The following is a 27,449-nucleotide window of genomic DNA, read 5'->3' on the forward strand; positions in this document are numbered from 1 at the left end:
ACACATTTATGGCATCATGCAGTTATATGGTGATTTTTTTGAGACTTTGGGAATGGTTTGAGTAGGTGCTTCAATTAAGGAGACCTTTCTCGGTTAACTGATGACAGTATGTTGACTAGGTTCGGGCAAATCACATCAACAAATGTTTGAGAGAAGCAGTGGAGACTAAGTGAGCCTTTTTTCTTTTCCATGGAGCAGCATAGAAACCAACTCAAGAAGTTTTCTTCATCTGCTCAATTAATACCTTTGATTATCAGCTAATATCTGAAATATCTATTACCGGAAATCAGTTTCTCATGATCTCAGTCTTCACATGTCAGGGGCCAACAAATCATGCCAATCTTTGGTAAGCAATAAAGGAGTGTAAACCAATCCGATGGGCTTTTGTGTATCAGACACCTCACAAGATTGTGCGCTTTGGTTGCATATGTTACCAGGGGGTCCCCCTGCCCGCTTGCCCATCACTAGGAGAACTTGACAAATTTAAAATGTATTGACATATATAATTATGCTATTAGACGCTTATCTGATGATCCCCTTTAATGTCCGAAGATTTTGGACAACGCTCCCTCATTTTGGTGTCGCTTTTCAACTGGTGAATGGACCTAATGTCCACAGCAATTAGACCCTTGGTCCCCAAGCTCCTTTGGGTTAACATCGGTTGTGATGGACTCAAGACAGGAAGTATTTATTTCCCTAAAAGACTGCAGCAGCAAATTAATCCAACCAGTGGATAGAATCAAGTGGTCCCTATCAGCTATGCTAATCATTTTTGACAACACCTCAAAACTATCTTTCTGGTATTTATAAGTTTTGAACTTCAGCAGACTTTACCGCAAAAGTCCAACAAAAATATGAAACAGACTCATGTTATGTGACTGTATGATAGTGATAACTGCACGGATGAAATCCTTTAAAATCTCCTAGTTTAGCACCCAATTCATTCAGCAGTAAAAAAATATTGCTGGTTCATTTCACAAGTTGACTGAACAACAGTTGTAAATCAGATTCAAAACCTTACATCTATGTGCAGACAAACATACGATGAAACACACCTTAGTTCCATCTGGAAGCTGAGCATGCAGGCCTACCTTTGAAATTCACGACCATCCTGAATGTGCTGCAACAAAAATCACAGGGGGTTGCACGTCAGAGAATGGATAAATCGAAATGCCCTATTCAATTTCCTGGTTAAAAAACTCCCCCAACAGATGGGTAGGAGAAAAAACAATTTTGCATTACTTTAATCTGATTGCCTCGTGTGACTTCCAACGTAGGTACATGGATATCAGCTGAAACTCAGAGAGAAGCCGTGCAATCGACTGTCCTGGGATATGTGTGATGTGTATGGTCAGCGACAGTATTCCACAAACGATCATCTCACTTCATTGTATTGGAGCATTGGCGAGAAACCAAACTTCCAAACATGGTTTACTAAATTCGTAAAATGAATCACTTTTAGCTTCGTACATGAGCAGTTTCAAATCGTAATATCAGACAGTATTGTCAAAGAAACTATGCCCCTCGGCAGAAAATTCGTGCAATTGCATGACTAGGGGATGAACCAATCTAGCCAGAGTGAGGCTAGAAAGAGAAAGTCGTTCACCTGGAACATGCTCTAACTGGACTTGATTGTGAAACACAGCGGGCATAGCGCCGAACACGACAGCTTTCATTGCAGGAACAAAACACTATCACTTGGCCAAGCGCTGCTTACAGTGATACGGTATTGAAATATGAAATAGCAAACTTTATCATGAATAAGAAATTATTACTATTAGAAAATATTTGTGTTATATTTTCACTTCAACTTGGCTTAGGGTGAGTCTGCATCCGGTGTACAGTAGACACACATATGTTGCCTCAAGGTAGAATGAAAATCATTTTAAATGGTGAATAATATACAAATACTCAAATTTTTACTAATTGTCAACCTTTCTAAATAGTACACAAAGCCTAAAATGGAATCTAAAGTTTTCAATTGTGATTAGGAATTTCTTTTATAAAGCCAGGAGCACAGGATATGCTTTCATGGCATGAGGTATCTGTAGAAAAAATCCAATATTGTGGGGGGTTTTATGAATTGTTAATGATCGAGAAGTTTTTGACTCATTGTGCTAAATTGTGATATTTTTCCAGTGAGCTGATGATAATGGTGAAGGAAATGGCCTTGTTATTCAGAAAATACAAAAACTTTACAATATAAGATATAGGTTCAATTTTGACCTACTGCTAATGAAATCATTAAATATACAAAAAAATATTTTCAATGAAATAATTTGGCAGGGAGAAGGTAAGAACATACCTCAGCCCTAAGGGCAGGAAACTTATTGTAGTTAAGAAAATAAACTGAAAAGGGAAAGGAATTCTTAACACCTGCTTCCAGCTGAGAAAATAAGAACCATTGAAAAGAAAGAACTGCAGACACCGCAATTAGTGACAGGGACTTTCCTCCTCATTTAAGCACAAGAATTTCTCAACAATACATCTACAAGTCATAATTCATAAAATTTGTAAGGTGGCTATTCAAAGTTGTGTACACTTGAGGCAGGTTCAAGTTATAAGCCGATAGTTGAATGGTTCATGGACGGAGAGGATTTTGTCTGTTGTAACATTTCTATGCCTACTTGTGGCTCTCTTGGTTCCCATTTTAAATTTGATAATGTCGAACATTCTATACCATTTTAAGGTAAATATCATCCTTTAACGCCTCTTTATAATGTGGGTAATAATCAGGGTCCTTATGAATCAGGCCTCACACAAAGAAAGTGAATGAAAAAGTGATAAGGTGACTATAGCCAGTCATGTTAAGCGCCTCAAGCAAAGCGTATAATGAACAAGAATATGTTTGTTCGTTGTGAAGCTTTGACTGGACCAATTATGGATCAAACACTTTCAAAGGTTCTTGAGTGGTCCCAATTTGCTATCAACTGGCTGGACATGATTTTGAACAACCAACTTGTTGGTGGGGACTATCAAGATTATAGGTCTGTTAGTTTCAGACAATGCTATGGCAATAATATCTTCCTTCTTTCACTGCAGGGTGCCAAATTTACTGGATAGCATGAAATGACCGGTTTGTAATTCTGATCATCCGGTACTCCATTAGAATTGGCTAGATGGTCATTAGTGAATCATTGGGCATCTTATATATATTTGCTCAAAGAAAATATTATTTGTGCTTTGTATCTTGATTTCCCCCCTGACCGACTCCTCAAACTTGTACTCCAACTCCTTGACTCCAACTACAAACATGATTACCAGGTTCGGTTCAAGTTAAGCTGAAACCAATGTATCTTTAAGATATATATGATTCATTCAGTTTGTTCATTTTATCTTTCTGTGGAATGGGCTCGAAATTGGTGACAATGATCACAGGCCTTTCCATAGAGGAAATCTCCACCCTTTACTGCTGCAAGCCAATGACATACAGCCATACCAGGAAGAATCAAATTCTCAAATTAATAGGATTTAAAAAAAGTTTGATTCTTATAAGTCAGAACCTGCAATCTCTAGTAGTCTCAGGCTAACTTACACTTTGGGTTCCTCTAATCAAACCCCATAATTCTTTGTTTTGATTACAAGAAATTAGTACTTCAGAATAAAAGTTACTTGCATGAGCACAGTACCTTTCCGGACCATGGTTCGAACCCACAACATCTAGAAGTGTTCGACATGATGTTACTCTTGCATCAATCATGCTCTAATTGCCTAATAATCGTTTATCATGAGTGCTTTCACACTGAATTGACCACTCCCGATAGATTCCCGGAAATTACCCTTTTGGTTCTTTACAATAAAAGTCTCGCTTAACGACTAACTTGCATTGGAATTATAATTACCATTGCAATTATTTCAGGAAGGAATCAAGGACAATTATCTTTGGAAAATTTATGAAGCGTTTCAGTTCCGTGATGAAAACACTTTATCTGGTCTGTTTTGATGAAACAACAAGAGTAAAATGCAAACTTTCACGGTCGAATACCGATAAAATCACTCTTGACATAGCAACACTTAAAGGTGAGATGGCATTATCAAACTTCACAGATGCAACCTCTGGTAGCTTTGAACTATAAAACACTAGATGTCGGTGACCATATCAAATGTAGTTTTAAGCAACTGATACCGAACAGAGGTTATTTGTCACCTTACACTGCGAAAGGGGAGCTGAAGTGTAGTAAAGTATAAGGTAATGATCAAAAAAGATAACTTCAAGAACTTTATCACAAATGGACAATAGAATGTAAAAGTGCTACGGCCATAGGATTAGGCCAAAACTGAGGCAGCAATCAAGGCTTTGTAGCCAAGGTTTTTTAGAACTGTACATTATTCTATCATTCATTACCATGATGCAAAAGTGTTGTTTATTTTATGATTCAGGACGAATTTAAAAATTATGTTTGATCATCCACAACTGATGATAAAATTGCATGGATTTGGCCATTCTCCTTTAACTCATTTAAATTCTGGGGTTGTTTCATTGATTGATGTGCACTTTAATTGCTAGCCTGATCACTTATAATCAACAGCCACTTCCAGTGTTTTTACTGAAAACATGATAAATAGTCACAGCGGACAAAAGAGAATCTCACTCAAAACATCATAAAAAAAGTAAAACTATGAAAATTTTAATCACTATGTTTTTAAAACAACCACAAATTGATGATGTGGTTTAATTAAAATAGCCATCGGTTAAGCCTAGGGCTAATGTATTCATTTTCTAACCGGGCCACTTAACGGCAAGTTGGACACCAAAGGACTTTTTCAAACGTTCCATTTCACACTGGTTTTTATGAAAAGTGGTAAAATAATCAATCTTTCGTCCATGGTGCAAGCTGACCTGGGAAAAATGGGCGGGATTTGTGAATTTCACCTGCTGTTGCATATTTTAATATTCAATTAGTTGCTTGACAAAAGATGACGTACGACCTGTGTAGTACATTGTCTCCAACTCCACTTGAAACTTTTCAATAATTTGACCTAGTTTTATCACCAGACTGGTCAATCAATTTTTTCAATTATCATGTCAATTTAATACAGAAAAAGATCAATATTGATAAAATTAGAAATACATCAAATTTCAAACCACTGATGTTTTTATGTTTGAGAAAAATGTGGTGGTGTCCAAATTCTTATGTGGCTATTGCTGAAGAGCTATAAGATACAGACAAATATTTTTTGGAAGGGAGGAAATTAAATGAATTAATCCACCAATGTCTTGTTGTCAACACTTTGTGATGACAGGTGAAAATTAAACAAAAAAGTACCTCATAAATTTCTCTGAAAATGGCAGATGAAGACCAACTAAGACCGATATTCATTGTCTCTAAAAAGTCTTATTCTCTTTTCCATCCACACCATATGTGAAACAAACCCATCCAAGAATTGCATTCAAACCAATGGTGCCATCTTGTCTGTCGTAACTTTCTAAAAATGTTCCAAATAAAAGATCTACAAAAGAAACTGAAACTACTCGAAATCTATTCAATGTGACATCTTGTATCCCATTCAGATGACAAATGCGCTATTTAACTTTTTGAAATATTTCTCATTTCAACAGTAACCGTTTTGCAATCAAAACATCTTGCTTTCCGTTTTGTCAACAATGGATTCGTTGTCAATAGGTGGCATGGACATATGCTAAAATGCCCATCTTTTCTTCTCAGATCGGTCTCGTGTCCATGTCCTTATGTCAGGGAAATCTTGCATTCAATCTTTAAGTCGGAAGCCTTGTCACTTCATTCCTAAATGATCGAAAAGCTCTCAATAGATATTGTGAGAGAAGAACAAAATCCACCTAAATAATTTTATCTTTACGTTTCTGATGATCATATTACAGAAGGAGTGAGGATGGGGCATTCTTCCATCTTAGATGGACAAAGGGCACTCCATCGTAGCATATGTTGATATTTGTCCTCCACGGACCTTTGGGACTAATTATTAGCTAATGCTGGTGATGGAAACGAGACCGCTGACATGCAAACTCTTTATAACAGATTAGAGTTCCATTTCAATGGTTAAGACCATTGTATCATTTTCGACTCCGACTTGCACTGAGACAATTACATATTGACGTAGCTAATGTACTGGAATTGTGTGTCTTGTTTAATTGAAAAAAATCAGCTACCCTTTGTCAAGATGCCGTAAAATTCTCATTGACAAACCATAGTCAAGATGCCACAATTTTTTCTGTTGTTATCATTTGGTGTCCTGTTACAGGTTTCATTATTTTGACATCTAAGTTGTGACTTTCTGTTGTAGAAAAATCACTGCTGTATGGTTTCAGGATGATTTTGTGAATTGATAATGGCTCATTGTTACCAAGTCAAATGTTGATTTTGTTGAAGATTTGGTGGTTGTCGCTGTATTACATGGAAACCTCAAAACTGATTAGTGTAAATTAACCAATCCATGGTGTAGGGTGCATCACTTGCCATATGGCTTCAGTGGCAAAAAAGGTCCATTAGAGACCAATCCTGGATTTTTTTCTCTAACACTAGCTGTCTTGTCATAATGAATGACCAATTAATTCTGTTCCAATTCGTTGTAAAAAAAATAGTCTGAAACTGATTGCCACTGTCATAATGTAATGTGCAATAATTGAATTTTCATTATTCAGTACCGAGGACTTCATGTATCTTGGTAGTTTTCAAAATCACTACATCTCCATAAACCATTTGAATGAAATTTATTGCAAAAATCTTACCAATTGCATGAAATATGAACTTCTTTGTCCTAGAATAAGGCATTATACAACTGGCTGAAACATAAGGGGTGGGTCCAATTTCTCATTTAGATGTGTAAGAGAGGTCTCATATAAGGCCAGCTCTCAGTCATAATGTCACTACATTGCCAAGCAAATTAAAACCTCAAAAGCGACTTTTTAAACCAGCTTTGCCTTTTGGTAAATTTGAATAGTTTGATCTCTCGATGTTATCCTGCATTCTTCCTCGTTGAAAATTGGAAGGTGGTATTAGAATATTGGAAACCAACCAGCTACAATTAAATATTTAGAGGGAGTTGCTCCTTTTTCAAAATTGGGCAATCATCATCAAAGCCAAAACGGCCAAGGACTCAAAATTTTACAAAGTCATTTGAATGTGAGAAAATGTAACAAGTTTAACCAATTAGATGTTTGTACAATTGTTAGCCATCTTTCACCAACTGTTTGCATCACAAAACATAACAAAAAAATGTATAGACTTTTCAAAACAAGTCTTTGTGAAAACTGAAATAGGCCACAAGGAATTTGTTCGTACATGCGGGGCATAATTATGGAGCATGGCAATCCCCAGACACCAAAAATGAAATTTTCACATTGGAACATTTTAAACTTTAGAAAACAGATGACCCCTTTTTGCATATCATGCTGATTTACAGAAAGGATTTCTCGAAAGAAATTTAGGATTCGACATGTAGGTACGGGCATGCAAATTAGCCAAGACCGCATCAAAATGGCTGTCGCAGGTGAGGGAACAGCCACCTCCCAGTTTTTCACAACTTTTTGGAAGGAGAGAGATACGATACCTCCCATTTTTACTGGCGAAAAGCCGAGCCCACGCTGACCTAATTTCAGTGATTGTTTTCTGCCATAAGGTCTCACCATCTGAATAATAGGATGTCCTGTTGTTAGCATCTGTGGGCAGTCATCCCTCTGTCTCCTACAGTGCCCCCATACTGGCCAAATCAGGGGATGTAAAATTAACATTCAAACACTATGATTAGGGGCCTACGGCCAAAGAAAACTCTGAAATCTTCTTTCGCACATCTTGACAGTTTTTGTTTCTTTTTTTATCTGTTGGAGTTTGTGTTTTTTATAGAATGTTTGCAAAAAGTTAATTCTATACAAATTCCTCTCGGCAGATTTCTCAATTCTCAAGGTGGTCCAAAACCACTTGGTGGTCTAGAGGATTTTCCAGCAGTCATGCCCACAGCAGATGATAGATTCACAGTCCTTCATTCAAAGCAAATTATGATCATTTGAAAAACAATGGAAAATTTACAGTGAAGAGCCCAAATATGAGACTTCTTTATTGGACAGACAGACTACTTTTTAAAAGAAACTAAAACCTAAGGCTCTCTTTATTGCTTCCTGAGCTTTGGAGTAAACAGGAACCTATTGGGATTATATCAGTGACTTTCAAACTTAATTTGCTAAACCGCCTAATCGAAATCAAAGGTGCTTGTATGCACATTAACAGGAATGTCAAACCTGTCAAAGGGACTGGCATAAAAGCTGGTACTGTGAAAAACGCCAGGTTTCTAGCAGCATATTTTCAGGCACATAGTTCATACCCAACTTACAACTTTCTGAAAATTCATTTAGAAGAAGATACTGGCAAGTAAAGTACACAGCAATAAAATTTTGCTCAAGGCTTATATCATGGTCTGCTATCTGGCAGCTATATGGTTCTGGGCCACTGTCATTTAATACCACAAGCAATGAAGCATGCCTCTAGGTCTCGTGTTTGTTTGCCCAGGCCATCCCCAGCAAGAACCCATTCTCTCCCACTGCCCAACTGCCCTTAGGGGAGCATTTTAGATCTAGCCAGGATGCCCAATTCTGCTTCACTTGCAAACAGGTTAAACTCAATTAGCAGTAAAAAAGTAAATTTCATATGAGGCAGTATCAATTGTAAAGAATACCCAGCATTAGCGCAGCCCTGGGGATTTCTAGAAATGTTGGGCAAGTTTTGGATCTGTTCCGACCAAGTGGACAGACAACGCCTGAAGGGTACATCAGGGGGTTACGCCCACTCAGGTTATGGCATCACTTAGAAACAGGTTGAAATGCCATAGCTACATTGTATAAGCAAGAAGAAAATGAAAGATTTCGGTGGGACAGACACCCATGTAGCAGAAGTAGGATGCAATGAGGTCACTAACTAATGATGTCTATTGCAATACACATGTTTGTCTTCCAATTTTAGAGTAAAAATTTCTGTTCATGACAACAAACACTTTTTATAATGACCTTAGCATTTGTTAAATGCTTCTTGAGGAACTAAATGAGAAAACATATATAAAACTCACACAACCGAGTATCGATAAATCAAGTACAGATTACAGTAACCTTTACCTGCTACTGCAAACAAAAACTTGCTAATAACAGAATGTTAGAGTACATCGAATATCAAGAAAAAAACCCATCAAATCATAATATCAATATCGTATGCATAACTGCCTTGAGCAATGGGTGAAAATTGATATTCACACAGATCTGCGGTATTTTGATCAAGGTTGGTGTTTTTTACCGATATTTTATGTTCTTTTGATGTTTGCTTTCATTGCCCGGCTCAAGTTAACATGGCAGTAACCTTAATCAACTGTGTATATTATGAATGACAGAAAATATTCTAGTAAATTGGAAGGGGCTATAGACCCTTAAAAACTCCCCTGTTTGAACACTGCTGGCATCGCCCTTGCTGACATCCATTCGGTGAAGCTTCAACAAAAGCATGGGCTCTTCCAGTTCAAACCTCTTTGAAACCTGTTGATGTCACGTCTTGACTTTGACCTCAAACATTCTTGTGCTATGGTAGCGGGATAAGATAAGCAGTTTATTTTTTAAGCAAAATGTGTCTGCCTATACCTGCTGCTGCAGGCTCATGGGTCCTTAAGCAGTAATGCCAGCTACCGATAAAAATAGTCAACTTGAGGTTGTCGGCTGTAAGTGCAGGAGATGATAAATCACATCTGATCATGTAGACAGTGCTGCTCAAAGCAGATCTGCAGGTATATGCAGGTGATTATGGAATTACCTTATTTACTTAATTTTAATATAACATTTTTTATTTCAAATAAAAATTTGTTTCTGGAAATCACAACCGAAAAACCATACTTTCCGAACAAAAACAACATGATGATAAAAGTTTTATGAGATGACGTACATTCATCTAATCCAAGAGAACAGCTTTCAAAGTGGATGTTCATGGTCCCACAGGGAACCTGGAAATAATTATTCTCATGGAAGAGTACAGCTTTCCAATCAGTAGTTCCTATTTGGAACCTGGAAATAGTTTGTCTCCTCCAAGAGAACAGCTTTCAAATTAGAAGTTCACCCTCCCAATGGGACCTGGAAATAACAAATAAACTGCTGGGAGCTGCCGAAGGTGTTAGCAAGGAGGAAACTTTCAACCACATAGCAGAAAATGAGGGTATCCTTATTGGATCCTTTCACTATAAGCAATCATTAAAAAGAGCAAATTGACATTAAACACAAATTTGTTGGTCTAATTATTCTGGTTGATTATTTTCTTTAATTGGGGAATGAGGTGGGATGTACTGGGCAACCTGATAACCAAAATGGTGGAAGACTTAATTGATCACCCCATGTTGTTGGTTGGGACATGCATGCTGTATAAGTTATCTGTAGTTGAAATGTATAGCAGTTTGTTTTTTTCAGGAATTGAAGATAGATTAAGCCTAACCGAACTGTTAACCTGGGATGTTGTTGATATCAAAAATGAACATCTGAATACCGTACCTTGAGAGACGTCTTCATGTCTATCTTGATTCCAATGAGCCCTCATTGGCTTTTGACAGAGACCAACTTTCTGTAGGTTCCTCTGGTGACTCAAATCACTTTCAAAACTGCCAAACATTATCCAAGTTTCATCTCAGTTCTCAATTCCTCTTATCATCATCATTTTCATCTTCATGGTTCATTTAGAATCTTGGCCATTCAAAGGACTGTATGTGAAGAGTCAGGAATTTTATTTTATGCTGCAAAATGTTGAATGATTGAGAGAAATCATAGTTACGAACTCCATAAAATGTCCCCATTTTTGCACAAATTCTGTTCCTCTTTTTGCTTTTTATGATTAACATCTACGTGCCGAACTGGTCTGATATTATGATATGATCAATGATTGAATGAATTTCAACTTGTAAATTTGTGAAAAAAAATGAAAACAGCAAAACGTACATGTGCAAGTACTATAGGGCCAACACACCAACACAAAAAGCCACATGCAATGTATCCTAATCTAATCATGAAATATGCAACACAATCTGCATTGATATTTCATAAGATTTTCATGGCGTTTATCAAAAATATGAAAATATCAAACGACAAAGACTCATGTACATGCAAGACCACAACATAGACATGCACTATATCGAAGAAATCCGTGATAGAACAAGGCGTAAATCTCTGGTCACTTACCTTTAAGAGGCGAGTTATCCTCACTCACAACGAGAAACGTTAAACTAACATCAAATCACGAGAATCGAGCAATATACTCAGTTACCATCACTAAACTAATTTGAAAGTTCGGCTTGCGATGTAAATAGCGCTTCCTTGCAATCGGATCTGATTAGAACGCTCGACCTACAATAGCGATCAAAGCTAGCATAAAAGGTAACGTTCATCGGTGTTCATCGGCGGGCCACCTCCCTCATGTCATTTCCAAGTGCCACAGACAGTGACACAATTGCCTCATTTGAATATTAAAAGGTGCAATGATATGTTACAACTTTTCTTTTATTGGTTGATTGCGAGGGTCTTTTCTCAATATCGTCCTGATATTCGCACATTAGATGTCAAATTTTCAAATTTTTGTTTGACCAGCTTCACACACACACTTGTCAACATAGTTTATATTTTCATTTCGATTAAGTGTTCATGGTAACCTTCAAGATTTGTCTAATTTAATCAAACAGATAAATTTTCGTTAGGAACAAAATACATCAATGCTTAGAATGAATGAAAAACTTATTCAAAGTTAACCCCAATTTTTTCACCATAATTTTTTCAAGGTTTTGAATTATATAAGATATACATGTATGGTGCAGTTTGCTGGTAGAATAATCTTAAGGACAATTTTTTGACTGAGGAATATATTATCATAGCTTTGGGACAAAAACGTTTATTTTTGTGATTTACTAACAGTTCACATAATACTGTTTTGGAGTGTTGCTGTAAAAAATTTATTCAAAATTTATATGCAGAACAAAACATAGTTTATCTCATTCATTGTAAATTTTGGTTCTCTAAATCCCGATATTTGTTAAAATTCTTTTGAAGGGAAGTTTATGAAAAACTCAAGAAACTGATTAGTTATTATTATTTCAATTAAAAATTTAATTGTTAAAACCTTTTCTTTGGTCCTTCTCTTTGGGTGACAGACAGCTTAGAAAATATAAAAGAGGACATTTGAAAAATAACCCAGCATGAAGGCAACGCCATCAGAAGGAATCCAACATCTGTAAACGCAGACAACAAAACCGAACACAACATTTTTACTTTAAATTTCCCATCGTATTATGACCAGATACCAGTCGAAACAGCAGGATACGAAATTCGCATCAAAATCTAGATGGTGGTCAAAATTTGAATCGACAAATAACGCACATGTATGATAATTGGTAGACATTGTTGCCAAATTACGGCATGGTATCAGATTGTTCTTTGGCGCGTCCCACACAGTCTAGTAATACTGCAAAGGTCCTGATCCACATTGTCAGAAAATTTAAGGACCCCAATTTGAGATTTTTGGTGTTGGGTCGTTAATACAAATTGAAGACGGTGGGGTTGGCTTCAGTCACACAATATGTCGTCAGGGTTGGTGGACTTTTGTTTTACATCTTGAAATTTGAAAGGATTCACTCGGACCAGATGGTGTTTGTCTGTTAAAATTAGGCTCTGACATAGCAACACGGGACTTTGTCCGTCGTTGTCATAACGGACCCCAAAATTATGTCTACGAAGTATCACCATACAATTATTTCTAAAGACAAGATTTAGACGCATTGGCACTAATAGTACATTTATTGACGACACCAGGCTTTCTTTCAAATGAAATTCTAATCTCCGGATTAATATTAAGAAACCCGATCGTTGAGAAATAGCTCAGCATGGAGTAATAGCCCAGTGATGAGTAGCTAATTCTAGAATACAATTAAGAATTCAATATCTCTTTAATTATCACAATGCATGTTCATCAGATTGAGAAATTATTTCAAATTTGTTAAAGATTTAGATTTTTCAGAAAAATCTTGCAAAAATAAGCCAATTAGATGCTTAAGCAGTTGGAAACTATTTTAGACATTCCCTCTTTTTTACATAACAGTGCTTATTCCTCAGGGCCGTAGCTTAAGGGGGGGGGGGGGCAAACGCCCCCAAGGATCGCCAAAAACCAAGTTTTTCAAGCAGATTTTGGTTGGTTTTAAGAAATCCGTTGGACAAGGTTATGGAAATCAAAATTAACTGCTGAATTTTTACCTCTCTTTTTCAGGTAGGATGAGGTTTCATGAAATAGGATACGAGGTCCAAATCATACACTCAAAAGCTATGAAAAAAACAACTCACAGCAACCTTGAAAATCGGATTGCAAGCAATGGCACTTTCTGGTTCCTTCATTAGTCCATTGTGTCATTACTTGGTGCAAAATTTCACACCTATTTCGCATGAAAATTGATTCCACCCAACTTTCCCGTGGTGCATTCAAATTCGAAATCGTATCAAAGGCATCTGTATTCTAATTTTTATTGATTATGATACCTGCTGGCTGCGAAACTGCTAAAGTTCATTAGAGACTGTTGATACCATAAAAGTGGTGAAAATTTGCCCTGTTTCATTTAGCCCTGGGCGCTACCAGTCGCTAGCACTGCCTGTGGCTATTGCAGAAGCTAGAGGCACAGTCATACTGCCCAAGGGCTTGGACCACTGCCTGTTGTTGGCCTGCGGCCATCAACAATTTCCAACTATTAATTTGAAAATGTACAAGCCTTTGTTGATCTATTATCTCCAGTGGGCCTTAGGATTTGATAATTTGCCTCTAGTTTACGCCTTTGGTTTATTCAGTCGTCAACATAGCAGGATGTTCGAGCAAACTTCGCGCCCTCTCTGCTCCGTTGCCTAGCAGGAAGTACATCTTTAGGGGTTCGGGCTCTCAGTGACATTGTTCGCCTAGTCCATCCTATTAAGGGTGTGACCCCTGGCGGCTGGCACTGATTTTTCTCTTGAGTTTCATTTCCTTGTATTGTGGAGTTGGCGTGATTCTAGTGAGCCATGTGTGACTTTCACAAGCACTACACCACAGTTTCTTTATCCTCATCGATGTTTTGTAATATGACACACTGCACGGTGACTGGATAATGAGTAACGACAAGCTCACTTTTTTTTTTACCTTTCATTATGGAGACAACTGCCTTGATTGGGTCCGAAATTGCTGGAAGACTGTTTTGAAACTAAGCATCATTATCAGATGACAAAATTTGAATCATAATGCATAGTACATTTTGAAGTCCTCCCAAACTTTCCAAATGAAAACGGCTTATGTATTTTCACAACAACCTTCATTTTCTCCAATGTTTGTAAAAGTTTCTTGTTTTTACTGAACATATTTATGAATATGCCCCAAATGCATCTTTCTACCAAGGGTCACACAGCAATTTGAAGTCTACGATTGGCAAACATTCACCACAACCCACCAAGAATTCCTCATAAAAGAACTAGAAAATTATAAATTTTGCCTTTGAAATAGACCACACGAAATCTCATATTTATTTCAATAAATTGAAAACTGTTACTTCCCAAAATGGTTAAAAGCAGTAAGCGGATACCCTTGGCTTTCAAAAAGGTCAGAAGTGCATAGATGAAGATTCCTTTACATGTTTAAGATTTGAACGAAACCTGGTGGAAAGGAAAATATCATTTTCACTTTTAAGTGAGCAAGCTAATGTCCAAGTTTAATGTGATCAAGTGATAATCTCTGACTTCCTGTGTTACGAACACAAGTTTGAAATGTTAAACCTTTGAGGTACAACCAATGATCATTCAAAGCCTTCAGGCCATACTTTCTGATCAGCGTTCACTCGGGGCAATGGTTTTGGGCTAACATGTGCAAAATGAAAACGGTAAAATTTGTTTTGCCTGAAGGTTGGGAGGAATCCGTCATTGCCTGTCAGTTTGCAATACACCATCTGGTTTTGCAAGTTTTGCGATGAATTTCTTGCATTCATTTGTGTGTCAAGGGTTCTAATAATTATGGGTTTGTGAAAACAGAACATGCTTGTTACTAAAATGGCAGGCAGTTAAATTTCATTGCATTATAACTTGGAAAGGATATTTTTCAAAGCTTTTTGTTCATAATTGATTATTTTCATAATGAAAGCTAAATGTACAAATAAGCAAGTATGGATTGATTTTAATATTTGGAAAAAAAGTATGGTTAAGCGGAGATGTTAACCACTCCAGACTGCTGGTCCAGGGCACATTTACTGCTGCCAAGAACTGTGCTAAATTACAATTTTTTCCAGCAATTTGGATGACGCATTCTTGAAGGAAACACGCGAGTTAAGATATTTTGGTTGGTTTGAGGGTAGCAACTCGTTTTTTCCATCAACCGCTAAATCATCTTCACCAAAGCGGCAGTTTTTTCCAGTTTTGCTACCTTTTGGCCATTTTGCCTGCAGTTAAGTTTTGTCTAGGGTGGCCGCCCTAACTCTATTGGACAGCTGCCAACTACGACCAAAAAAAAGGAAATATTCTTTCTCACAAGTGGCCGGCTCATTCTTAGAAGGTTCACAATGCAGAGGTCACTAACACTATATGAAATATTACTGATCTTATTCTAACAAGTGTCTGGCCCCTCAGGATGATCAAACTGCAAACATGCACCATGCGGGGTAAACCACATAATCTAACTCAGTCGACTGAAACTGGTGCTTATCAGCATTTAGCGAACCATGGTTTTTCAACAATGGTAACTGTTTCGAAATATTCCCCGTGAAATATTGGCCGCGGAATAATGGAACTCAGACGACGGGGAGCATGTCCTCCGGAGCATTGGAAAGTCTTAGAAAGCAAAGAAAAAGAAATCAACTCACAGCGATCAAGGCAGAACTAATCGCATTTAACGAGATAAAATAGTTTTCAGTGGGCTGGAAGGCCCGCAGGAATGATCCCGGGATGCCATGTTTTATACCAAACTGCGTCAAAGTTCTTGTAGCCTCAAGGAATATCATTGCCGAGCTTTATGCAGATTAGCAACCTCTGATATTTTTGGCATTTGAGAATGTGGCAATGTGATTATCAAGCATTTCCATATTGAGAGTGCCCTCTATACAGGAATTTTATAACTTTGATTTTTTTTCGTCCAGGGTGGCATTAATATTTTTCATTGCATGTACTTTTTTCTGACGACCACACTTTAGACTTGTTGTCCAAAGCAGTTTCTATTCAACGGACTTTAGTGTCACATTTGCCTCTGTGCATCCAATCACTTGGCTCAAACTTGTATTTTTGAATTTCATTCTGTAACTAAATTGTTTGAATTGAGGTCAAATCGCCAAGGTGGTATTTCATTTAAACATGCCGCAGATAAAGCCAAAATTCAATTGCCTAAGAATGGTCATAATAGATGAAGAAATAGCCCAGTTGTAGGCAGTAATTAGATGAAAAGCGGCAATATTCGCTAAAATGTACATAATTTATGTGGACCATTGATACTAACACCTCGACATTGTCGCATTGTATGGATCGTTTTCAACACATGTCAAACGCATTACTCTTACAGGTTCACAGCACGAGTCCGCTTCCCTGAATGGCCGCAAATGTTACACCACGCTGGCTGGATAGAGCTGTGTCTTGCCAACCATATTTTACAGATTTGCATTTGGTGAAAATCAAGCTTTGGACAAATGCTAGCTGTGTCCGCCACTGACTGTTTTGAATTGGCTGATAGAAAAAGCTTGCGGGCTAATCATAGTTATTGCTATTTTATGCTTCTAACTGAGAATGTCCAATACACATTATTTGCTCAGTTGAATGATGCTCTCAGCAGCAGAGAGATGAAGAGCTTAGCTGGTTGCTGCAACAGCCGCCTTTTAGCCAATGAGCTGATTACTGGATTGCTTCTGAGTTTGCTGAGGTTGCATTAGCATGAGCAATAGAGTGCATCACTGCAGTTTCTAGTCACAGATTGTGTTGGCTTATAACACAACACCCAGATTCTGATTGCTGCACAAACCCAGATTGTGATTGCTGCACCACTTAGATTGTGATTGGTGCACCACCCAAATTGTGATTCCTGCACCGTAGATTTAGGCTGCGGCACCACACATTGTGGTTCCTGTGAAGCAGATTTTGTCGGCTGCACGGTGGACTGTGACTGCTGCATCAGTGGCAGTAGATATAGTGCACCACACTTTTTGGCTGTAGCACTACACCACTTTTAGTTTGGCATCTCTGTCCAAATTCCGGCTTTGAATTCGTATTACCCCCCTTTTTTCAACATACATCTGCCTCTGAAGAAGCGCTGAGCCAACAATACAAGAAACACTGTCATGAAGAAAGAAATGGACTAATAAAAAAATTGTATATGCACTATAATGACTTTATGAGTGGATGTGATGACAAGCGTTAGACACAAGATTCAACACACCATTTCCAAGCTGACATGCTCCATTGTGGTGTATTTCCTGGTTTGACAAGTTGCAAGTTGTCGGGATAAAGGACCGACAGATTGAAAGCAAGACCAGTGTTAGTATGTTGTACCAGTATCGTCTTCGATAGGCAGCGCCAAAAAGAAACGATGCAATTTTCTACACTTTGCAGCTGCTGATCTCAAAGCGAGCTGTCATATTAGTAAATAGTAAAAGGAGAGGCGAATCATTCGACAACTTTTTTGTCGTATTAATAAAAGTAATCCCAGTTAAGGTTTCTTGTAGTGGTGTCGTGTTTCTGAGGCATTCATATACAAAGGAGCATATGACAGTGACCTTATGCAGATTATTATCTTCTTGATTTCTGACTCTGATATGTGGGGGCACTGGGTTTGGCGTTGTGCTGAAGATTTTTGAAACTGTGACAATACTGGCACTGCAGCAAAATAACGTTCACTGACAATTATTTGGCTTCAGTATTGTAAGTTTTACTAAACTAATCATCACAAAATGCAAACGGTTTAGAAAAAGACCCTCCGAATGTGGTGGGAAAATGTACATCAATTTCTGTAAGCTAATGAGGAAGAAGTCTGCAATTTGCATTGCTAACAAAATTAAGCCACTCACATGACAAAAAGGGTCACAGGTCCCTTCACTAGGTTAGGTGACCCTTTTACAGGAGAAAAGGGGTCGGGGTTATGACCTACTGTCTGATTATCAAATGAAAATAATTCTGACCATACACGATAATTGGTGCCACTTCCTCGTGAACTATGGGACTATTGAGAAGAGGATGATTCTTACTCGTAAATGCTATCACCCACTCCCGGATGAAAGGAGCGTGGGGTCGTTTACGAGAATCGATGAGAAACAATTACGCTGCTTAAGATTCGCCCCAGATGGATATATGGGACAGTGATGAGCTGCATTCAGGGGACAAACCAGCACACTTAGACACCCAGCAGGCGATCGATATCGTTTCTCCTTCGAAACCCCGGTACCAGGCGTCACTCCATGGGGGTCTGTATGGCATCTGAGACTGGAGTACCGAAACCACCTGAATTGATCCCAGTAACGGGACAACCATCTCGAAGGCTCAACAACAACTGCCACGATGAGAAAGTAGACCCTGTCAACCAAATTATGGTTATCAGAATTACAAGTTTGTAGTTTTGCAAAGAAGCGTTTTCAAAGCAAAGCTGACCGCTCACCACACCCCCTTTTAAATTCTATTTAGGCAGATATAACTGCTTATTAGACATCCCTTGTGAAGTTTTGGGAATCTTCTTCAATTCTGTAACATGCAATTTGCAGCACAATACTAAGAAATCTTCGCGGGCTTGTTGATAAAGAATAAAAACTTTGATAATAGGAAGATGCTCCTTGGAATCCTTAGATGTCAAACCGGTGAACAATGATCCCACTTATTTTTTGTATCACTCCAGACATATTCAGGACAAAGATACCTACTACAATTTCTTTACCAATAACAATTTACAGTGTTGATTTTCCTCCTGAATTTGACTAAATTTACTAGTTTGATCACCATCTGCGAGGTATTGACAAAAGTGGCAAATATTTCAGATGCCTACAATTTGAGAATTGAGTACTGCATTTGGATAAAATTTGACCTCCCACACCCAAAATCAAAAGGCAAAGAACATGCAGTTGTATGTCATTTTAGTGTGCTATCACTACAAGCAAATTATGATCAGGACTGACAAGAATCACATCAGTGAAACCTGAGTTCAAATTATACACTTGTTAGCAATTCCCTTATGATTATTTTCTTCATGATTGTGACAGGAAGGATGGACATGCTGGCATTGAAAATTAAGTAGCTTGGCAATTTTCACTTAATCTCTAACAGTGGAGGCGGACCGCAACTAGCACTAGGTTAGGAGTTGAGTAGCCTGTTTTATTCACTAAATTACCATTATGGGACTCCAAACTACTTCCTGGCAAAATAATCTTGGTCATCTGTCACATAGGACAAAAAGGGGTTCCTCTCAGTTTCACCACCCTAAAGAAACCACCTGAGCCCCTGGGGTCCAGTTGCAGTATGTCAATACTTTCCCAGCATAAAGTTACCACCCTTAGTAAAGGGGACAAAGTCATGTTTCCTTTCGCTATCAAAGCTCACAGAAAACATCTCCGCCCCCTACAGTTCCATTTAGGTGGTGGGCTGTCCAGCGTTGTGTAACCTACGCCGGTAAGGGAACAAAACAAGTTCTCCTTTCCATTTTGAATGGTTTCAAATGTGTTTGGACCTCCTGGAGTTTCTGGTGAGAGCTATCCCTGATGTGAAGGAAGGAGCAATATGCGTGTTCTTTTCAATTAGCCAAGGGTGATGAAATGCCTGAACCCCTGGAGTTCGATTTTGGCATGCAACAGCCCTTCAGTGACAAGTTGACTTGTCCTACATGGGGCAAAGCCTGCTTCATTTCCTTTTGAAGTTGGAAGACCTCCTGGAGTTTAGTTCCTGGGATGAGGACTGTCGTCAGTGTCTTCTTGGCCTTGTAGCTGCAGCGAAATGCTTCCGCCTTTCAATTTCTAACGACAATTACAGTTCAGTCCGCCTCCTGTGGTTTGAATCAGGGTGCAGGGAACTTGTTCCCAGTGTTGAGCATCTTGTTCTGTTGCCGCAACTGCGGATTCTGAATGCAATGTGATGTGAGGCCATGTGACACATGTCAATAAACATCCTATCACGCTGAGTGACCAGAATCCCACATTTGTCAAGAGCTCAATGCCACTTCCAAAACTTTTTCCTCGCTTGAGTACCGATTGCTTCTCACTACCTTCATAATGTGCTCAAATTGTGCAATGTTTTACCAGTGCCAAGACACATGGTGTGTTTTTTTCCACATAAAAGGAAACGTCCTGTGTTTTCTTTACATTTGTCAGTCACGGTAAAAACAGGTGGCACCTTTCTCGAAGCTAGTTCACTTCACGAAAGCGCCCCGCAGAGCTTGGGGAACGGACACACTGGGAATCACCAAGTCATAGAGTACCCATTGTTTCTCGCAGTCAGTGGTCCTTTCTCTTAGAAATTTCTCTCAAATAAACTCATGGAGATGAAAAAGGCCGTAGATAGGTTTCGTCAAGCGTCCCACCCTTGACTAATAAGAACAATTCATTATTCTTGGACTGCGGAGGTAATCTTATCCCTTAGACTAATTAAAGAGACAGGATGACAATGACGTATTGAAATGTCACATAATTGGCCAGTTTTGTTTGCTGAATGGTAGAATTTGTCGAAAACGGATTTCTGAATTCATGACATATGTATTGTCATTCCGCGCAATGCAGCGGATTCATATCAGTGAAATATAGACAGTTAGGGACAGGAGAAGTGAAAAGATCATAGTTTCAGGATGGGCCGGAGTGTCATTTTACTGATATGTCCGCTATTTGATAGAAGGGACGTATCAATGGCCCGTGCCATATGCCTGATTACACAAGACATGCTATGCTAATATTGAGCTAACTTGCTCCACATGTGGATAATTAAGGTTAGATAATTATCTAATTAGCATTGATGAGATGTCGTTATCGATGTGACAGCAATTTGATACCAGAATGCAACTAGAAGAATGGGACAGTTTTTGTCCTTTAAAGTCTTAGCTCTTTTTTGTTTTTTTTGTATTGTGAGGATTAAAGAGGTGATTTTTTCAGTGCTTGTGGTTAATTTGCAACACCTGCTACCTAATAAGGTAAAGTGGTACAATTATACATTTACCTATAGTACAATTGTAACCTACATGTACATATATATAGAGTAGAAAACAGCTCGTAAAACACGTTAATGCTCACATAGGCTATAATTGTACCAGTTTACCTTACATGTAATATGATTTTATTTCCAACTTCTAAAGAAGATTTTGTTTAGATTCATGAGATAATTAGGAATCACTTGCAAGGAATTTGTTTCAAGCACAATTCCAAATATCATTGGAATCCTAACTATCTTAAATACTGACTTGAACATATTACTTGCAAATACTCCCATTTGAAAGAAAATTCTGGCTATTATCATGGGTTTTAACAGATCTGCTTCAAGCAACATGTGGAAATAAATATACGACCTTTTTTCGTTATGTTAAAACTTATTCAAATATGCTAATGAGCATTCTGAATGATACAAAATACAAAAATCTCCTGCCGAGTTACCCAAGATTGAGGTCAAAGAGATAGTTAACAAAAAAGTATAATTCCACGTGGCTGGTTACTAAATATGCCTCATTTAATGCATCGTTATAAATGGTCGGGAGTCTCGTCTTGAGCTAGTAATCCCTAAAGCTCGCTATTTAGGATACACAATCATAATATCCATATCTTACACTTGGTTAGAACTAATGATAGAAAAGTGAAAACTCCATCCGGGCATGATTTGCAAGTTTGACAAAAGACTGGTCATCATTAAAAGATAAGCTCTTTTAAAATAGGCCACGTGACAATATATTTTAGCTTTCTGTACTGATGTTTCCATCAGCAGGTTTCTGATCTTAAAAGATGGCTACAGAGAACCACAGTTCATGGGAACTGCATGCATCCCCCTTTGCTGCATCATAGGAAGATGACAAATTTTTAAATAGGTCAAATGAAAGCCTGTGACCTTGAGCAGAAGGTCAACTTATCAAACATGCAAAAAAATTAGGTGATATTTTTTACAATTTTTTGCCGAATATTTTCTGAATTATATCGGTACAATTTGCAACCATTGTAGCACTCCGAGTACTAGTAGCAGATCACATCTAATTTTCCCCATTGCTAATCAAAACAGATGACTAGATTAAGTTTTAACTCAATTTTAAAATCACATATCAATTGGACGATGGGAAAATACAAGGACTGCTTTGGCCTAATATCCTAAACTTTGCTCCGAGCAATTTCAAAATCCAGTTCTTGTCAATATGAGCTATAACCCAGGGAAAGTATTCCTTTTGCTTGACCACTTAAGATCCATGCTTCGTGAATTAGAATCTAGACTTAACAGTGAGCAATCGTGCCACCATTGTTTACGGATGACGGACAACAGACGACGGACGACGGGCGATAGACGAACCCAAGGACGGCCCGACCTACGGATGGACAGACCGAACAATGAACGGACGGATGACAGACAACAGAAGACCGACAAGATGTGACGACATAAGCTCACAAGGTGAGCTAAAAATCGATTGAAGTAAAAATGCTGAATAAGCAAGAATCTTATTTTCTTTCCTAATACCATATCATAACAAGGTCAAAGAGCTGTCAACATCATTTTCTGCTGCACACCCGTTTGAATCCCATTTCACCATATTACAGCCGACATCACCATTATTAAAATGCCACCCCCTGACACTTCATGATATTATTCATTTGTGCCTAAGGTAACACCACAGTGGGCCCTCAGGGGGATACAGCCAGCATCCACTCGAGGCGACCCTTGAGGCTTCCCCGTCACCAGGCAGGGGAAGGGTCTAATTCATGACAAACCATATGAGGGTTCTCAAATATGTTCAGTAAACCACTAAACAATCTTCACACCAACTTGGGCTGAGATTTATATGCAATTAAAACAGTTAAGTGCATGGATTCATGTTGGTATCAGATACTCAATATTTTTTAAACCCTCACATGTATGAATAGTGTGTTCAAAATATGATTTTCTGATAGATTTGTATAGAATTTCAATACTGGTACTGTAAATGCTAATGATGATGATGACTCAAAATTTAAACTTTTATCCTTTTATCTGCGATGAGGCCTACATCTAACACAATAAAACACGCAAAACCTCATCTTTTTAGGATAGAAATCAAATGTTTGCTGTCAGGAAAACTGGATCAAGACCATTGTGCTCTACAGCTCGCAAGAGCTTAAACTAAATCCTAATCAGAAAACTGGATCAAGACCAGTGTGCTCCACAGCTCGCAAGAGCTTAAACTAAATCCTAATCAGAAAACTGGATCAAGACCAGTGTGCTCTACAGCTCGCAAGAGCTTAAACTAAATCCTATTCAGAAAACTAGATCTAGACCAGTGTGCTCTACAGCTCGCAAGAGCTTAAACTAAATCCTAATCAGAAAACTGGATCAAGACCAGTGTGCTCTACAGCTCGCAAGAGCTTAAACTAAATCTTATTCAGAAAACTAGATCTAGACCAGCGTGCTCTACAGCTCGCAAGAGCTTAAACTAAATCCTAATCAGAAAACTGGATCAAAACCAGTGTGCTCTAAAGCTCGCAAGAGCTTAAACTAAATCCTAATCAGAAAACTGGATCAAAACCAGTGTGCTCTAAAGCTCGCAAGAGCTTAAACTAAATCCTAATCAGAAAACTGGATCAAGACCAGTGTGCTCTACAGCTCACAAGAGCTTAAACTAAAACCTAATCAGAAAACTGGATCAAGACAGGTGTGCTCTAACTGGATCAAGACCAATGTGCTGTACAGCTCGCAAGCGCTTAAACTAAATCCTAATCAGAAGGGTGAAATGAACTTGAATTCTTGAGTCAAAAGCTGCATGGGATACCCCATCACTACACCAAAGCAGAACTAGCATTCCATCACATTTGAAGGAAAGAATTGCACCTACCCCTATGAAATCCAGTCGCAGTCATTGACATTGGCCATTCCTTCACGTAGTAATCCCAAGAGCAAACTGCATCTCTCTGAAATTGAAAAACATACCAAAGCAAAGACGGATCATTATATAATTAATGCGGTAGGTCAGAGCTCTGAGCAATATGACAATCACTTTCGGCCAATTTGTTTTTTGCTTTATTTTCGAATAAGCAACACCCACGCCTCAGAAGTGAGACCTTAAAGGTAAAGTACACTGTAAGAACCAATTCACCCTAAGTTGGCTGGATGTACAGTGAATTACAGATGATATACAGCAAACATTCCATTGTTTCTGAAGTAGTCTACTCATATCATTAAGAGCAAATGACTTCATTTGGACAAAAGACCTTTCCATTTCATATTACCCCTTAGCATTTTGAAAGTAAACTCAGGACAATTGGCATATGAATCCTCTGGATATTGTTAAGAAGGACCCATAGGAGAATGAGAAATTTTTCAGGGAGATGAAAAAGTTCTGAGGGAGGACATAGACAGCTTGAGGCTGACACTTCAGGGCAAGCCTCACAGTGGGCTGGTCACAGCGTCCATCCTTGAGGACGCAAAATAAAAGACCCCGTTGAAAAAATTAGCCAGGTCAGGGCAGACGCCAGTAGGCCTGTTGTTTGTGGGCATTGTCTTGGAGCTGGGGCAGTACTTCAGGGCACTAGGATTGACCTTCCACCCCAAGCAGTGGCCATCCCTGATCAAAACCAGCATCTCGCTTGGACAAAACGTCTCCATGCAGGGGGTTGATGAGTCAACGAGAGACGCTAATACCACAGATGCCCTATTCACCTGGCAAGGCTAATTCTTTGGTCATTACAAAAGTATGCCAATGTTTTTCAATTCAGATGATGAGAATGACACAGCAGAGGGTCAGCAATTTCCTTTTTATGAATTTTCGTGTCGACTATCTACATACCCTCGCCCTTAACCCAATGCCAATACAAGTATGGACATTTGTCTCCAGTACAAAGTTTTATGAAGATGACAGAATGAAATGATAGGGGGGTTGCTTTTTTCATGATTAGCAAACATCATACAGAGTACTGGTATCTAAAACAAAATTGATTTCACTGTAACTTTCCTTAAAGTTGATGAGCAAAAACCACAGCAAACATTTCCAACCAGCCAGGTAGGTCAGATTAAGTTACCCTTTCCTTTAACTGAGATAATCAGTCACATGAAGACCAACAATCTGACCCCTCAGCTCCAGCCTATTGCACTATTCTCAATTTTGATCATTATTTCGAAAATTCTATTCAATTGAGAAAGAAATGGCATCGATAAAACACACTGATAGAGATCAGTGAGATCAGTGAGTGTATAGAGCAAAACTGAAAACCTGGAAAGTACTGTCAGCATGATGGCCCCTCATCAATAGATATTGTTGGCTAATTATCTGCCTATCATTAGCTGAGAATAAAGCAACAAGGAAAGAGAAATTGTGGGCCTAGGTCAATTTTGGGAGTCACCCTCAAGTATGGGATTATGAATGAACTGTACCGAGAGCGAAAATATCTCTATTCAGATCCAAGAATGTTCACTGCAATGTCATTGGCTTTAATGAGAGTCTTAACAGCAAGGGGGTGAATTTAGCTGTGAATGTACTCAGGCGTTATAAGGTATCTGTTTTTGTAAGTATTTATATGATAAATAATAATCAAATAGAACTGCTGGAAGCGTCTAGAGGTCTTGTCAATGACACCATGGGATCATCGTTTCAAGCAAAGGCCGCAAAGTTTTTTCAGAGTTGAACCGGGTAATCAGTGCAAGTTGAGAATGATTCCGTTACACAATTGTTCACCCCACACTATCTCCCTTTCACTGAAGTACTTGCAAACAACATATATGACTGATCTTCTCAAATCACCTAAAAAGGAAAGTGTCAGCATAAAACATGGCGTTCAGTTGGTGGTCCCTTTGACATGAAAGGAAACGAAGTTAGACCTGTACATAGAAAGCTTGTTTGAGAGGAATAAAGTACATGTATGTTATGAACCTTTCTATTCTAAAGTTGATAAAAGCACTGATCTTAATCATGGTTCTGTTATTGGTAACCCGGCATTCACTGAAAATATCAAAAAAAATTGAGACCAATTATTGACTCCCATTAGTTTTTTTTGGTTAAAATTGCAAGCTCTTACATGTTAAGTCTGATTTAAAGCTCATATGGCACTGATGACATCACTAATCAAGACACCTCTGTTAGGACACCCTTGAGACTGACAAAATTAAAGCTGTCCTTGAGAGGGAAGTTTCCTGATTATAGAGGTCAAATTGTTCAGAAAAACTGATTTGGGACCAAACCACTTTCGAGAGGACATCCTGCTAACAGAGGTGTCTACTAAGGGAGGTTCCACTGTAATTCAAGGACTAAGTAATGGCAATGATGAGCTACCCAACTATTACCAATCAAGGATGAGAAACAAGCAGTTTAGAATTGTGAATAAGAACAGCTAATCAACTTCTTACACTGGGTTTAAATCTTTGTCTGAACCTTGTAACAAAACTGACAATTTTCATCTCCTTTCCTAGCTGACAATTTTCATCTTCTTTCATTGCTGACCACCAACATAATAATAGTTAAGAATATTCAAAGAATATGAACCTTATCTTGAAATCATTTGCATTGTTTCGTCAAAACAGCTGTCCAATTTAAAACTTCTTCAAAATGGCCAACAATCAACTTTACTCAATGGTTACAAATCATTTAGCATACTGTCGCCACAATTACCAGCCGCTAACAAGGTGGAAATGATGGGGGAACCAGCGCCCCTCACTGGGAGGTTCAAGGGTCCACAGAGAAGGGGGTAAAGTGGCAGATAGTCTCGTGAAACTTGATCTAAGTTAGCAGGGATTATGAGTTCAGGGGTCGAGGACGTCAAGCTGGGGTCCTGGGACCTCTACAGCTGCTTCTGGTCTGCTTCACAAATGCAACTGTTGTTGTTATCATGCAAGACCGATTTGTGGAAATATCCCAGCAGAAGAACTATTGTTTGCAGACCAATTTCCTCCAGGTTTGGCTTTTCCACGTCTTATACTAATGCTGAGAACTGAAATTCTATATTGCACAAGTACAGGTTGCTATATGAATCAGAGTCCGAATCAAAATCAGAATGAAAAGATTCGTAAAAGTTCGTATAAGTTCAAAATTCAGAAAAACTTTCAAAGCCAAAATTTTTTTGGGGCTGATGATGTAAATTACAGCATATCCCCATTGTAAGGATATCTATATCTCTACTGTTATGATGCCACTATTATGCTATTATTGGCGTGTCCACTGCATCGTCTTTTGTAGAGCTGGTGTCTCCTGCTGATAGTTTAAAGAACTAAACTTGATGCGGTCATGTTAGGAAGTGTGGGATGACCCGATTTCATAGACCACACCACAGCTGATACAGTAAACCTGGTCGGTTACAAAATCACCCTTTAAGCCTACTGGGAG

At 38.4% G+C, this 27,449-nt stretch overlaps 1 protein-coding gene across 2 annotated transcripts in view; it reads right to left on the reverse strand.

Annotated features, from left to right (window-relative positions):
- The window catches only part of LOC135488488 (PR domain zinc finger protein 1-like), a 46,526-nt gene extending 35,230 nt beyond the window's left edge, over positions 1–11,296 (reverse strand). Inside the window, exon 1 of one of the 2 annotated variants that reach the window (XM_064773114.1) lies at positions 11,168–11,296. Coding sequence is in view for 1 of the 2 variants with exons in the window: in XM_064773112.1 (XP_064629182.1) it covers positions 10,487–10,604 (118 nt within the window). In the remaining variant the exon portion in view is untranslated. Of the gene's footprint in view, positions 1–10,486; positions 10,676–11,167 lie in introns of those variants that run through there. The other variant, XM_064773112.1, reaches the window with a different exon arrangement.
- Positions 11,297–27,449: the final 16,153 nt, after the last annotated feature.

The sequence above is a fragment of the Lineus longissimus genome, chromosome 5, assembly GCF_910592395.1.
Source record: "Lineus longissimus chromosome 5, tnLinLong1.2, whole genome shotgun sequence".
NCBI classification, from domain to species: Eukaryota; Metazoa; Nemertea; class Pilidiophora; order Heteronemertea; family Lineidae; genus Lineus; species Lineus longissimus.